This window comes from Gossypium arboreum, chromosome 8, assembly GCF_025698485.1.
Source record: "Gossypium arboreum isolate Shixiya-1 chromosome 8, ASM2569848v2, whole genome shotgun sequence".
In the NCBI taxonomy this organism is placed as follows: domain Eukaryota; kingdom Viridiplantae; phylum Streptophyta; class Magnoliopsida; order Malvales; family Malvaceae; genus Gossypium; species Gossypium arboreum.
In genome coordinates, this window is record NC_069077.1 from 2,528,123 (window position 1) to 2,543,256 (window position 15,134).

The following is a 15,134-nucleotide window of genomic DNA, read 5'->3' on the forward strand; positions in this document are numbered from 1 at the left end:
AGATTGTTATTTTATTTTATTTTATTTTAATCCTCTATTGTCTCAACTGCCAATCTTTACTTTTTGCATTTTTATGTTTACCAATTTCTTGACTTTTCCCATTTTAATATAATAATAAATTAAAAGCTCCTTTTTGTACCCATCATTGAATTCATTTTCTTCCATTTTCTTCTTCTTTCTATTTTTTTTAAATTTAATTTTCCCTATCAAAATCAATCCCCATAATTTCTCTCTTTTCTCTTTACATTTTCTAGTGTATATAAGAAGTTTTTATGTTCACATAGCTGTCTATAGCACAAAGGCCTAGTAGCCATGGATAATACCATGTATTCTTTCATTTCATTTTGCATGTTATTGCTTTTTAGTACATTCATTGAAGCGGCTCCAAATGATTCTCTTATAACTCACCTACCTGGTTTCAATGGTGATTTTCCATCCAAACACTATTCTGGGTAACTTTTTTCCCCCTTCTTTTCATCTCTTATTTACTGTTTTACAGCGGTTAATCACCGACGGCGAGAATTAAAATCGTAAAATAATGATCGTAAGGTGTTTGTAGATATGTGAGTATAGGGAAGAAGAATCTCTTCTATTACTTTGTAGTTTCAGAAAGAAACCCAGGGAAGGATCCAGTTGTGTTGTGGCTAAATGGTGGACCAGGTTGTTCTAGCTTTGATGGATTTGTTTATGAACATGGTACTTTCCTTTAGCCCCCACTCTTTTTTTTTTTTAAAATTATTTTTCGATTCGATTCTTTTTAAATGTATTGAATTTACTAAATACGTATCAATTTATTCTTCATACATGTATGAATATTGCGAAAGACCATAATTAAGTATTCTTTCGAGAGTAAAGACCAACCATAAATATGTTACATTTTTCGATTGTTAATACTATAAACTTTTTTATTAAATTAAGATTGATTATTTTATATCAAAATGTTAAATTTAATAATAAAAAATTAAATATGTTAACAATTAAATCTAAATTCTAAAATTTAACATTTTTAAAAAATTAAATTTACGAAAAACATAATTTAACAAATACATAATTTTGGAATAATTTAAAGAAATAAAAACATTTCAAAAACATCATTTTCTTATCTTAACCCCTAAAAATATAGGAATCATTTTCATAAATGGGAAAAATACAAGGGCTGACTTGACAATATTTATATTTATATACTAAACTTTCTTTTAATGTAGATATTTTGTAATAAAGACAAAATTATAATTCTCAGATATTTCATGAGATAATTTGTACCATTAATATGTGGTACTGGTCTTTGTTACAATTAGCTAAGTCTTCTTTTTTTTTCTTTTTCCTTTTCTTTTTCTTTTTTAAATCTAATTATTGCATAAATTAAGGCGAGAAAAATAATATATATATATATTGAAAGAAAAATAAATAGCCACAAATTTATATATAGATAAGCAGATGTGTGTGGTTTTAGTTCACAGTGATGCAAAATTGATTGCTTTCGATCTGTCGTAAAATAATTACTATAATTTTATCAAATTAGGACAGCTAGTTTTTTGCTGTTCTTTTATATGTATAGAAAGCTATGTATCATAAGCCATTAATTCCTCAATTTCTAAAAAAAAAATATATGAACCCATCAATCAAGCTGTATCATCCGGCAGCCGAGATACGGGTGTTGAATATGAATATATGTATTTATTATAAAAATATTTTAATTAGATATCAAAATATTTGAATTGATTTTCGAGCGAATTATTTGGAATTGATGAAAAACGAAAAATTAAGATAAAATAATTGAAAGTTGAAATAGTTTTTATTATTTATTTAATTATTATTGGACTCGTGGATTTGTACGAAAATGAGTTAAATTATTAATATTAACACATCTGTGGCATGCATCACACCCTACTAAATAAAGGGTATATGTTAGATAAACTATAAATATTGTTTTTTGTATAATATGATTAGAGAGTTAATATTCAAATATACTAGTAAGGACAAACTTGTATGATTAAAAAGAATTTGCTCAAGGTTTAGCTCTTTTTAAAAATAGGCTTTATTTTTGCGCAAACGAGCCTTCGGGTTTGGGTAGGTGACCTGACCCATGATCAGTTTTATTCATACCATACATGCATACACTAAGTTCAAAAAGAGTTATCTAAATAAAGACTTATCACTTATTCTCTAAAGGCTTAAACTTAGATAAGTTTTATAAGTAAACATTTTTTACTATCAGATCAATCACGAAACTTCATATAAACTACAAGTTAATAGAGTTGGTAAATATCACATGTATATACGATTTTTTTTTAAGGACAATAACAAGGTTCGAATATATATCGAAAAAAAAAGTGAAAGTTCCAAATAACTTCTTTATTGGTTTAATATGTGTGATTTTTCTAAATTTACTATAATAATTTTCTTCCATACTCATAAAAAAGAGGATAATTTCATTGCAGGTCCTTTTAATTTTCAAGAGGGAAGCCCCAAAGGAAGCCTTCCCACATTACATCTCAATCCGTATAGTTGGTCTAAGGTTCAATCACTACATGGCACACCCCCTTTAAACCAAAGAACTAAATCTTAGTATTTGTAATCTTTTGTTAATTATATTTTTACCATTTTTTTCAGGTCTCAAATATTATTTACCTAGATTCACCGGCCGGTGTCGGATTCTCTTATTCTTGGAATATAAGCGAGTATATAACCGGAGACCATAAAACCGCAACCGATACACATGCCTTCCTCCTCAAGGTACTTAAATCCGATTTTATCATCCTGCCGCAACCGTTATTTGAATCCTTAACATATAGTGATTAATTATCGAGGAATTAAATTTTTCGTACAGTGGTTTGGTCTCTATCCGGAGTTTGTTAGCAATCCGTTCTATATTGCCGGAGAGTCTTATGCCGGAATCTATGTGCCCACTCTTTCTTCCGAAGTGGTGAAAGGTAATCTCCTTTTTGTTGATAGTCAAGGGTGGAACATCAATGGACTCTAAACTGACCTTGGTCCCTCCAAAATTTTGGAAAATTTTCATTAAACCTTTCAAAATTTTTGAAATTTTTAATTAGCTCCCCTAAAAATTTTTAGAAATTCTAAGTAAACCTTCCAAAAATTTTAATTAGACCCTCCAACGTTTTTAAAAATTCTCATTAATCCTCTCAAAATTTTAACTAAACCGTCCAAATTTTAATTAAATCCATATTTTTTTTTTTTTGAAAATTTTAGTTAGACTCCTGCAAATATTATATGCACTTTATGCCACTAGGGATAGTCCATGTAAGGCATTATTAAGCCTTAGTCCATGTAAGGCATTATTAAACCTTGATTAGTATGATAATAATTTACCTTGTGGTTTTAGGGATCAAAGTTGGTGCAAAGCCCACAATAAATTTCAAGGTATATATTGCAATAATTCTATTAAATTACAACTTTTTTTTAACCAAAAAAAAACCTTTAAAATTGAGGAATTTGTAAATGCATATATGTAGGGTTACATGGTGGGAAATGGGGTGTGTGACCCTGTTTTTGATGGCAATGCTCTAGTCCCCTTTACACATGGGATGGCCCTTATTTCAGATGATATTTTTCAGGTACCAAAATTATATTTGATATACCGAAAATATATAATTCTATTATCTATTTTATATTCAAGTTAATTTTTTTTTATTATCGATTAATATTATGATGAATAATATGAGTTTATTGCGAATAATTTAACACTGATACGATGCATAATAACTATTTGCAGGGAGTTGAATCTAGTTGTGGGAAAAATTATTCAAACCCTTCTAAGATTTGTGACGAAAATATAAAAAAAGTTTACGAGGTTATGAATATATGCCAATTTTAAGTTGTATTTGTTTTTTCAAAAGTTTACTATCAAATGATGTCACGTCGTTGAAAATTTAAGTATGCAACACTTTTCAGGCAATTTCCGACCTAAACATTTATGACATCCTTGAACCTTGCTACCATGATCCTACTTCACAACTAGGCTCAAAAGGAAACAAAAGCTTGCCAGTTAGCTTCCAACAATTAGGGGCTACAGCGAAGCCTCTTCCTGTGAGGACTCGGATGTTCGGTCGTGCTTGGCCGTTTCGAGCACCGGTTAAGGATGGTATCGTCCCTTTATGGCCTGAACTAGCACAAACGAACAGCCGCGATGTCCCCTGTTTCGTAAGTTATATCATTGGATTAATTAGTTATTATTTATGACATATAGTGATACGTTCTTTTCGTATTTGTAGAATGATGAAGTTGCGACGCTATGGTTGAATGATGCAAAAGTTAGGCAAGCTATTCATGCCCAACCGGTAAGCTATCAGGAATTTAAATTACGGTCGTAATGTAAAATGACAATCTTAAATTTGCAAATTCGAGTTATTACAGGAAAATGTATCCGGGACTTGGGAGTTATGTACCGATAGAATAAGCTATAACCATGATGCTGGGAGTATGATTCCATACCATAAAACCCTAACACTCCAAGGTTATCGAGCACTTATTTACAGGTATTTCACTATTAAACCATATCCGGTTTTGCCCACTTTAGTTCTTTAACTATCATTTTTTCCTTGGATATCAATAATTTTTTTAAAATGATAGTTTAGGTACCAAAATGAAGAAGAGAGTATAATTCAAGGGCCCAATAGTGCATTAACCCTTTAAGTTTTAATCGCAGTGGAGACCATGATATGTGTGTGCCATACACTGGAACCCAAGCCTGGACCAGGTCACTCGGATATAAGACTATTATCCCATGGAGATCATGGATGTCTAATGGCCAAGTCTCTGGGTAATTTCTCTTTTAATCTATATTTATACATATATAGCTTTTTAGTCCCTTGATAAAATGGTACAATTTCCTTTTTAATCCCTTGATAAAATTAATATTTGTATTCACCAAGAAGCTAAACAGTGTATATTGTTTTATGTCCTGCAGGTACTTGCAAGGATATGACCATGACATTACCTTTCTAACCATCAAGGTTCGGAAATATTTTACTCAGATATTATTAAAAATGATTGTATGAATTAACTGAATTTAAATTTATAACTCGAATGAATAGAACGATTTAGGGTCTTATTGTAAATTTTTTTTGGAAAAATGAGATCTGAAATGAAGGGTGTTTAAATGTGCAGGGAGCAGGGCATACAGTTCCGGAATACAAACCAATGGAAGCATTAGACTTTTATAGCCGATGGTTGGATCATAAACCAATATGAGGATGAAATTGAAGAAAAGATAGCACTTCTTTGTCAATCTCCAAATATACCCTTTTCTTTTCCCCCATTTTTCTAATTAAAATCAATGAAATAATATCATTGGGGTTTTTTTTACTTTTTACTCTCTGGTTTAATCAAGTTAATTTAGAACACAATTTTTAATTAGGAGCTTAAGGTAATTTGGTAATTTGGTCAATTTTCAAACTTTAACTTCAATTGTTAAAACAAATATGTAAAAATATAAGACCCATATTTTAACCAAATTAAGATTATTTGAGTAAGAGTTTGATCCTTTGTCTTGGTTAGCTTTTATATAACAATTAGTATAATTTCCATGCTTCACATTAGTTAATTATTTTGAGTTAAATTATGGTATAAAATTTAAAAGATACTATATCTTCTAAGTTTAAATTCGTTGATGTGACATTTTAAAGAAAGAAAAAAACCTAACCTACATTAACTAATGGTATTATAAAAACAATTAAAAACTAAATTAAGTTAAATTAAAATACAAATATTAAATCTCAAATTTAAGTGTAACATAAGGACCAAAACTGAAAATTGATAATTATTATAGAATCTCAAAAGATAGAGAGATTAGAATTGAAAACTAACCATCCTCTTATAGTTTCAAAAATTAAAAAGAAAATCCTCTTATAGTTTCAAAAATTAAAAAGAAAACAATATAATGGACAGGTGTCATATACAATAACACTACAAAAGCTAAAAAAGTTTAAATAAAAATTCAGTCCTCTACTTTTATTTATGGAATTTCATTTTTTTAACTTTTAAAATTTCAAAACTTAAGTCTATAGTAAATTTATTGTTGTAACATTTTTAAATAAAAAAAAACTCGCTTTAAAAACATGTAATTAAAAAATGACTTTGTAGTTAACTTGAATTTAACAAATAAAATTAATTAACATGTTCATAGTTTAATCTGAATTTTAAAATCTGAAAGGTAAAATGACTAAATTCCATTAAATAAAAGGGACTTGTGGCAGATTTAAACCCTCAAAAAAAAAAGCAAAAAACAAAAGAACAGGATGGAATATCATCTCAATTTAAACCCTAAAGAAGCTTTCATTGTCAACAAATTTATTACCAGCATATGAAGTTACCAACAAATCACACATGAACCTTGAAATGATAAAAATAATAAAAATTAAAGGAAAAAAATAAAATATAAGATAGAGCTGGATTTACAAAAATTTCCAATTCTACCCACACTAAAATGCATGGAAAAGAAAAGTTACAAAAATTTTAATCCAAGGGAAAAGCAAGGTACCTTTTTACTTCCCAGCCTTCTCCTCCTTTTCCGGAATAAACCTCGGGAGATTAACGAGCGTATTGACACGAGACACCCCTTCGAGGGCAGACCAATTTATTCCTATGTCCAAATTCATATCCTCCAGCTTCGAGGGATCTTCATTCCCTTCTAGGGATGTTTCTTCTTCTGTTCTGGTGGTCCCGGACTGGTTGAGAGGGGTCAATACATCGAGATTATTGTTTTCCTCAATGTCATTGTCGAGTTCGTCCTTTGAAGTTGGCTGCACTTCGGTATTGCCGTTAGAAGCGGTCGACAAATGGTTCGAATTAGAATCGAGGAAGAGGCAAACAACAGCACAATCATCGACTTTTGAAGTTGGGTATTTATATCTCCAAGCTCGGATTGCTACCTCAACTAATGCTCGAGCCGCAGAGGAACGAGCTGGGGCAGATGCTATAATCTCTACTGCTTCTTCATTTGAAAGGACATCCCATATCTGCAAAATATTGAAGTGAACCGTTAGAAATCAAGACACGGACCGAATGACATTTGATATCTTGAATAAGAATTCTCGTTACCCCATCTGTAGCCAAGACAACAAATTCGTCATTTTCCGTTAAGTGCCGATAAGTTATTTCGGGCACCGAGATCAGGCCAAAATCCTTTAGGCAAAAATCTCCGAAAGCCCGAGCCATGGCAAGGCCAGGTGAATCATTGTTTGGTAGCCAAACTCGGGTAACCTCAGGTTCATCATGAAGAGCAAATACACGACCTTTACATCTCCGAATCCTCTCTGCTTCAGCTGTAAAGAGGTAAAAAAAAAAAAGTATTCAGCACGAGCTCAACATTACACGTTATAACAAGATGCGTTGGCATGAGAAATGCTATGGAGAGCATGACACAAATTCTATTACACGTGCGGATCCACAAAAGTTCCAAAAAGAGAATCGCTATCAGTTTTATATAATACGAAACACGAATGCAGTTGATAATAGCGTGCACTTACATATAACTAACTCGAAAAACATACCAGGAAGATTCGGTTTGAGATCGACAGTTAACTGAACTGCAGTAAGCATATTGTTTTTGTCCCTCGTACCCAACACAGCTCTGGAGTCCCCAACATTTCCAATGACAAGATATGGACCCTATACAAAAAGCCAAGACAATTATGATTTAACTAAAAAACACATCGTAACATGATTTTCCGAATAAAGCTTTTAAAAGTTGCAGCTCTATACCTGTTTGACTAAAGTTACAGCCGTTGTCCCACTGCAGAAGCTATCAATACTTGGGTGCACCCTAAGTTCCCTGTCCATCGCTTTGAAAGCCTTAAGAAAAGACTCTTTAAGCGTCTCGAAGATATCGGGGTGCTTTTCTGATTCCAGAAAATCTATGGAAGGCCTAGATTCCTTGTCGACCGATAAAAGAGACATATCTTCAGAGGTCATGCTTCCTAAACCGAAGTCTCTAAAAACATCCTCACTGGATACATTAGCTTCCCAATGAGCACTCAGCTTTACCGGCAGATGGTCTCTCACCCTCTTTGCTACCAAATGACCGTATGGACCGTGCCCGTCAAAAATACCACAGAATACCGTATCTGTTCTCGAACCGAAATTCTGGGAAACAACAGCCATTGATAAATGAGAAACGGAACATTATAATGGTAAATTTATACCTTGTAGCCCCTTCAAAATATAAAAATTACAAGTTAGTATATTGATAAATTTGCATTCATCTCTGCCCCTCTTAAGGCAATTTCTAGCTTCACCCTTGGTTCTTCCTCTCTCTCACACGAGATTTCCATCACTAAAATAAAGATAAAAGTGTCGCAAAACCAACAAAGAACCTAAAAGGCACATAAACAAATTAAAAGAAAAAAGGGGAATCATAAATTAACATTAAAAGATATCAACAATTTTATATTATAACACCAAGAAGAAGTATAAAGATCAATTGCTTGCTTTCAAAGCCATACAAGAAAACATCACACATAAAGTCAAATATTTATCAAATGGCCATTGTTTTGATAGAAACAAGTTAAATATTAAAAAAATACCAACAAGTTATATTATAAGATATATAATTGCTTGCTTCCAAAGCTATATACAAGAGGAAACATCATACACAAAGCCAACCATATATCAAAATGACCATTGCTTGATAGAAACAAAGATTTTTAATTAAAAAAAAAAAACAAGTTAAAACATTAAAGGATACCAACAAATTATATTACAACATCATGGGGCTAGCAAGCAGTTCATTCATATAAGAACAATTATAAGATAAAATTGCTTGATTTCAACGCTATATATACAAGTAATCATCATACATAACCATATATACCAAATGATCATTGCTAAATAAGATTTTTAATGCAGAAAAACCAAGTTAAAACATTAAAAGATACCAACACCATGGGGCTGGCAAGTAGTTCATTCATACAAGAAGAGATATAAGATAAAATTGATTGATTTTAAAGCTATATAGATAAGGAAACATCATACATAAAACCAACCATATAAATCAAATGTTCATTGCTAAACAAGATCTTAATGCAAAAATGAGATTAAAACACTGAGCTATACCTCCCAAACAATCATGGCATCTTGGTTGGTTCCTTTCTTGCCCTGTTGAGTAAAGAGTGAAGCAACATCAGTGGACCCATTCAAGAAAAACCTCCCTGGAATCCTATGCAACGCTTCGTCCTTACGGTATTCGAAGGAAGAGCCTCGAGAACCGAGTCTCTTCCTCGAGTTCCTCTTCTTCATGTTCGCCAAATGTGGAGATAAAGGCGAACCAGGGAGAGGGCTCCTGCTTTCAGCAGAAAAGCAGGACCCCATTCTGAGGGCCCTGATAATGCTTAATATGCAATCCAGACCAGCCACACAGTAATAACCCCTGTTTCTTTTGATGGATCCGTCACTAATTGTTCAAACAGACACCCCCTTTTCTTATTTTTCTAGCTAATGTTCAATTTCTATTACATTCTTCTTCTTTTCTTCAATTCAATGATTGATAGTATACCTTGAATTTGTTCTTTAAACACCTTAAAATTCTAAATCTTAAAGCAAACCCTATTGAAATCGCAGCTAAATATACATACCCTTTTTTGAGAGTTTTTTTTTTTTTTTTTTGCCCTTCAAATCACTAAAATAATGATCTTATACTACAATTTCCAGATACCCTTTTTCTTGTTTCAATCTAAATGACCACATCAATTAACAAATTCAATCTCATAAAGTGGTTTTTTAAAAAAAAATCTCAGAATCGGCCAAAAGATAAAAAGAAACAAATAAAGATTGATGACTGAAAAACTTTATAATTTGCAAAAAAGGAGAAAAAAAAAAAAGGAATCTTAAATTTGGGTTTTTTTTTTCCTATCTTAATCAGAAAACAAATAATTTAAAACAAAAAAAAAACTCATAAATTTGTCAATTTACTAGTCATTAGAAAAGAATTGAGAAAGGTGCTGATAATTTCCACCGTAAACTACCCAAAAGAGATCAAACCTTTTTTCCCAGAAAATCAACAGAAAAGCTAATCAAAATCCATGGACAAAGATCAGCTAAAAAAAAACCCAAAAAAAAGGGGCTAAGACAAAGAATGGGAAAGGAAAAGAAGAGAGAAAAAGAAGGGGGAGTGAAAAAGGGTAGAGAGCGAAATTTGGGGTTTTAGAGAGAGAAAGAAGAACATGGCATTGAAAGGGGAACAGCAAAGAAAGAACAAGGCAAAGGCAGCAGGTACTAATCACAGAGAAATAACCGCAACTACCAACAAAACTTGTCCCCAATACTTCTTTAAATGTAAAAAATTAAATAAGGAAAACTTATCTAATCCATTGATTTCTATTTTTTAAAATAATAATAATTTAATTTTTAAAATATAAAAATAAATATAATTATATCGGAGTAATGATAAATTTAACCCTGATATTTACATTTTACATCAATTTGCCCCTTATTCTGTTTTTAAGCTAAATTTCGTACTCAACCTTTAAATAAGAGTTAAATTTAACCATCAATATTTTAAAAGAGTCAATTAATATTTTTAACAAAAATACCAACTAAAATATTAATTTTTAAACATGACGATCTGCATGGCAATCCACGTATATTTTATACTATATTTTTAAAATTTTTAATGAACTTTTATATTTTTATATTTTTAATATTTTATAATATTCAAGTTATTTATTAATGTGACATATAAAATAAATAATTTCTTGTTAGCATAAAATACACATGGATTACTACACGGGTTACAACACGACATCATTAAAAGATTAACATTTTATTCAATATTTCTATTTTTATAGATGATTTGATTTTTTAAGTTAATAACTAAATTTAGCTAAAAATAATATTTAAATTGACAAAAATATAAATGTTAAGGATTAAATTTGGAATTATGCTTAATTAATATTTATTTATTTATTTTAAATACTTTACATTTTATTTTAATTTTTATTTTAATTTTAGATCTGATTTAAAATTAAAGTGCAATTGGTAACGCTATTATATAATTTCTATTAAATTTAAATATGTATTATCAACTAGGCTTTGGTATTTTAAAGCTAGAATTTTGAATATTATAATGTAACATATTGAAATTTAAAGGAAATTAGTTAATAGAATTATCAATCACATTTTAGTTTTCAAATTCGATAAGTAAAATAATTAAATTTTAAAAATAAAAGTAACATGATTAAATTTTAAAAGTTTAAAGAATATAAGGATTAAGGGTATAATTTAAAATTTTATTTTATTAGTAAAATAAAAATTTTCCAATTGTTCCCACATCTAAAATATAATTAAAACAAACTATATAATAATTTAATTTTCACAAATGAGATTAATATAATATAAAAAACTTAACAAAGTCAAAAGTTATAAAAAATTCCAAAATTTTATTTTTAATATTAATAACTCTAAAATTATATGAAATATTAAAATATGATATAATATAAAATTACAGAGTATTTGAAGGTTTTCTTTTCAAACTTTAATGTATTTTTAACTTTTTATTTTTTTTCAATATATATATTATATCCAAATTTAATATAATGTTTGAATTTTTCCCAAAATTTTAGAAAACGTGTTTTTTTTCAAAATTTTTAATATTTTAGCATATTTATTATTTTTGTTTATAAAAATTAACATGTTTTAACTTTTAAAATATTTTTCTGGCATAATAGTTAAAATCTATATAAATGACCACAACAATTATATAAATAATAAATATTTTAATTTATTCATTTTAATATATCTTTTCTATGTTTTTATTTTGACCAGTTCTTTTAAATTTTATATTTCTAGTATTAAATTAAACTTAATCTATAATTTTATTAATATATACAATCAACCCGTCACGTACATCATATAAGAAAGAAAGTAGTTTGAATGATATTGTTTTTCATTAATTAAATAAATTAAAAATATATTTACTTAAAATGTAATAATAAATCAATTTGATTAATTATATTGCAAAAGAAAATAAATCATAAAATAAAAAGATCAAAATATCTTTATGATCTCTCTTAATTTTAATATTGAGGAAATTGATCCTCTCAAAAGAAAATCGAGCAATTTAATCCCTATCAGTTTCGAAAGTGAGTAATTAAGGATTATTAATCACGATATTTAATGTTTATGACACATAATTTTAATTGGTACAATAACAAATTTAACCCTTAAATTATTTTATCTTATTTTTGAATTCTTTATATTTTTTTAAATTATGTATTTTCTATATATTTTATTTGAGTTTGATATTTCAAATGTAAATAGTATATCCATAAATTATTAAAAATTTAGTTGAGAAAAGATGGCTTTCATTTAATAAAAAGAGTACATTCATAAATTGACCAAATAGAGAAAAAAAAAAGGAAAGAAAATAAGAAAATACATACCATAAAACGGAACGTTGACGGAAAATAAAGAAAAGCAAATCAAATACTCTCTCTACCAAAGCCCCTAAACAGAAACCAAAAAGTCTCCTTGTCTAGAAAATTAATCAGTGAGCCATCACCATAGGAGAAACAAAACGCGAAGCAGAACAACCAGTTTCTGAGAACTAATCCGGTGGATCCACCCACCACCTGTCGACAGCAACAGTAAATTCCACCACCGAAGGGACCTCCTTCACCCAGGGTTGATCTTGTTATTTTTTAAATGCAAATAAAAATATATTAAACGTAATTTATTAATTATGTTCAAACATATCATGTTATGATTATTAGACTATTTTGATTGTATTAAATGTATGATGGCTTCACATGTTCACAAAAAAAAAAACACTAATTCTGAATTTATTGCACTTAGGATTAAAGGATAAAAGTGCTAATATTCGAATTAATATTTGGATTTATTGTCTTCTTGTGAGACGTAATTTGGAATTTTGGACAAGTGGGAACATTATTTGGGACACTATCTTTTTTTAAGTAAATTGAAAACAACAATTTGCTTTTTATTTTATTTTTTTATATGAGATCTTTTTGGGGATTTCATTTTTAAAAATAGATAAATAATGGGAAAGGACAAATTTATTTAGGGGCAATTTGAGATTTGTAGATGGTCATTTTCCACTTCTGTCCAAACTTTTTATTTCCTATATTTAATTATAAAATAGATTAAATTCTATTATCACTTATTTTCTTAGTTTTTATATTTTAATTTCATCAAATTTACTTCTTGTATTTTTAAATTTTAAAATTTCAATCATAACCTAAAATGTAACAGTTAAATCTAATTAATTAAATTCTGTTATTAATTTTGTATTATGTATAAACTGATTTTTTTAAAATAATATGCAAAATAGTAATTTAATACGACATTACACATATGTTTAAATTTTAAAAATAGCATAACTTAACAAATTTATCAACTACCGCTTAGTAAATACTACAATTTTAAAATAAAAAACATAAAGAGATTAAAAATAACTGCATCAAAATATAAAAACTAATAGTAAAATTTAACCTATAAAATATAATCAAAATTTACAAATGAAAAGACTTAAACCGAATGAATATGGATAGAAAATTTAAACATGGTTTACACAAAATAAAATTTAAAAATTCTCAATATTCCCAAAAACGATAACCATGCAACTAAACCAAAACATCATCGACATATTAAAATTATTATACTATTTTTAAGTATTTGACCGAGTTTGTATGAATCATCAAATGGGTTTCAATTTAATTAAAAATTATCAAAACCTATTCTTTTATAAAGTAACAAACATCATTACTTAATTTTTTTTATCTTTTATATTTTTATATAAAATTTAAATAAGACCGCAATTTGAACTTTAAGCATCATAATAATTCTTAATGTCTCGATTTTATCATCTCAATTAAAACTTAATTTATTTTTAATTATTTTTATTAAATTTTTTTCTAAAAAATCTTTCTTTGAAAACAACTTATTTGCCAATTTACATGTGGTTAGCATTTTTACAATAAATAAAGAAAAAAGTAGAGGATTGATTTGACCCAAATAGTTGAAAGCTAAGCTCTTTCACCAACTTCAATAAATTAAGTAGTTAGAGTTTAACATCATATTCATTTTACCAAAAATTTAGAAGATCTTTTTTGTTATTTATTTTTAAATTCAACTCACATGTTGCATGCGTGACATAAAAAAAAAAAAAATTCCTAACTGCTTTGCTAAGGTGGTGAATGTGAATGGAGGGTATTGTTAAAAGTGACATTAAAGGGCTGGACCAGGCGCTGGTCAAGTCTGAATGCGATGGAGACGAATATCATCACAAATTCTGTCTCATATATCTTTCCAACATTGCATGAGTTTTTATTCAGTGTGACAAAATGTTTTTATGTAAAAGATTATGTGGTCGAACTTTGTCATCTATGAAGTTACACTTCATCAATAATTTTTTATATTATAATGTGTCTTAAATCGGTATTAAATAGTTAAATTTTTAACGTGTTATGATTGCTCGCCAATATTAATTTATATTAATGTGTACTGATTCATATCGATTGATATAAAATTTTTTTATTTTGATTTTTTATAATTACATTTAAAATAAAATATAATAGCTTAATTAAGTTATTAAACTTAATCAATAATTTTATATTTTATATTTGCATATAATAAATATATTTATATGTGTATATGTATATATGAAAAATATTTAAAAATATTAATAAACTTGAAATAATACATCGAAACACACCAATTTCAATATCTACCGATATCTTGCATATTTAGTAGTGGTAAAGATTATATATTATCAATATATATGGAATAACTACTCAAGAAATCCTTATATTATAGAGTTGAGAGCAATTTAATCCCTCTTCAAATTAATGATGCAATTAACTCATTATATTATAAGTTTACGTTTTGGTCACTCAACTTCAAAAAGTTACAAAATGGTCATTGAATTATTTGAAACTTTCCATTTAAGTCACTAGGTTGTTAGAATTATTGTTGTATGGTCTTCATTGTTTTTTCCTTCGATCTCCAACGCTGACTGTCATATCAACTTGGATATAATTAATGAGTGGTCTTCTACTCGTCGATGAGCATTGCACCACCAAACCAACCCTCAAATCGTCACTCGAAGCTCGTTAGCCTGACTTAAAAAGAAACTTAACAGCTTAGTGACTTAAATAAAA

At 28.5% G+C, this 15,134-nt stretch overlaps 2 protein-coding genes across 2 annotated transcripts; one reads left to right on the forward strand and one right to left on the reverse strand.

Moving 5' to 3' along the window:
- Positions 1 to 128: 128 nt before the first annotated feature.
- LOC108467412 (serine carboxypeptidase 1-like) lies at positions 129 to 5,328 on the forward strand. Its single transcript, XM_017768012.2, has 14 exons — positions 129 to 452; positions 560 to 696; positions 2,442 to 2,518; positions 2,614 to 2,736; positions 2,831 to 2,933; positions 3,347 to 3,384; positions 3,477 to 3,578; positions 3,737 to 3,814; positions 3,916 to 4,164; positions 4,236 to 4,301; positions 4,378 to 4,499; positions 4,670 to 4,783; positions 4,931 to 4,976; positions 5,131 to 5,328. Exons 1-14 carry the CDS (start codon positions 313 to 315, stop codon positions 5,212 to 5,214), a joined length of 1,479 nt encoding a protein of 492 aa, XP_017623501.1. The 5' UTR covers positions 129 to 312; the 3' UTR covers positions 5,215 to 5,328.
- A 949-nt stretch (positions 5,329 to 6,277) lies between these two features.
- Positions 6,278 to 10,289, reverse strand: LOC108469971 (probable protein phosphatase 2C 33). The gene is made up of 5 exons (XM_017771112.2): positions 9,076 to 10,289; positions 7,726 to 8,106; positions 7,515 to 7,632; positions 7,063 to 7,286; positions 6,278 to 6,980 (listed from the first exon to the last, which is right to left on the reverse strand). The coding sequence occupies exons 1-5, from the start codon at positions 9,328 to 9,330 to the stop codon at positions 6,507 to 6,509; spliced, it is 1,452 nt and encodes a 483-aa protein (XP_017626601.1). The 5' UTR covers positions 9,331 to 10,289; the 3' UTR covers positions 6,278 to 6,506.
- Between the last annotated feature and the right edge of the window lie 4,845 nt (positions 10,290 to 15,134).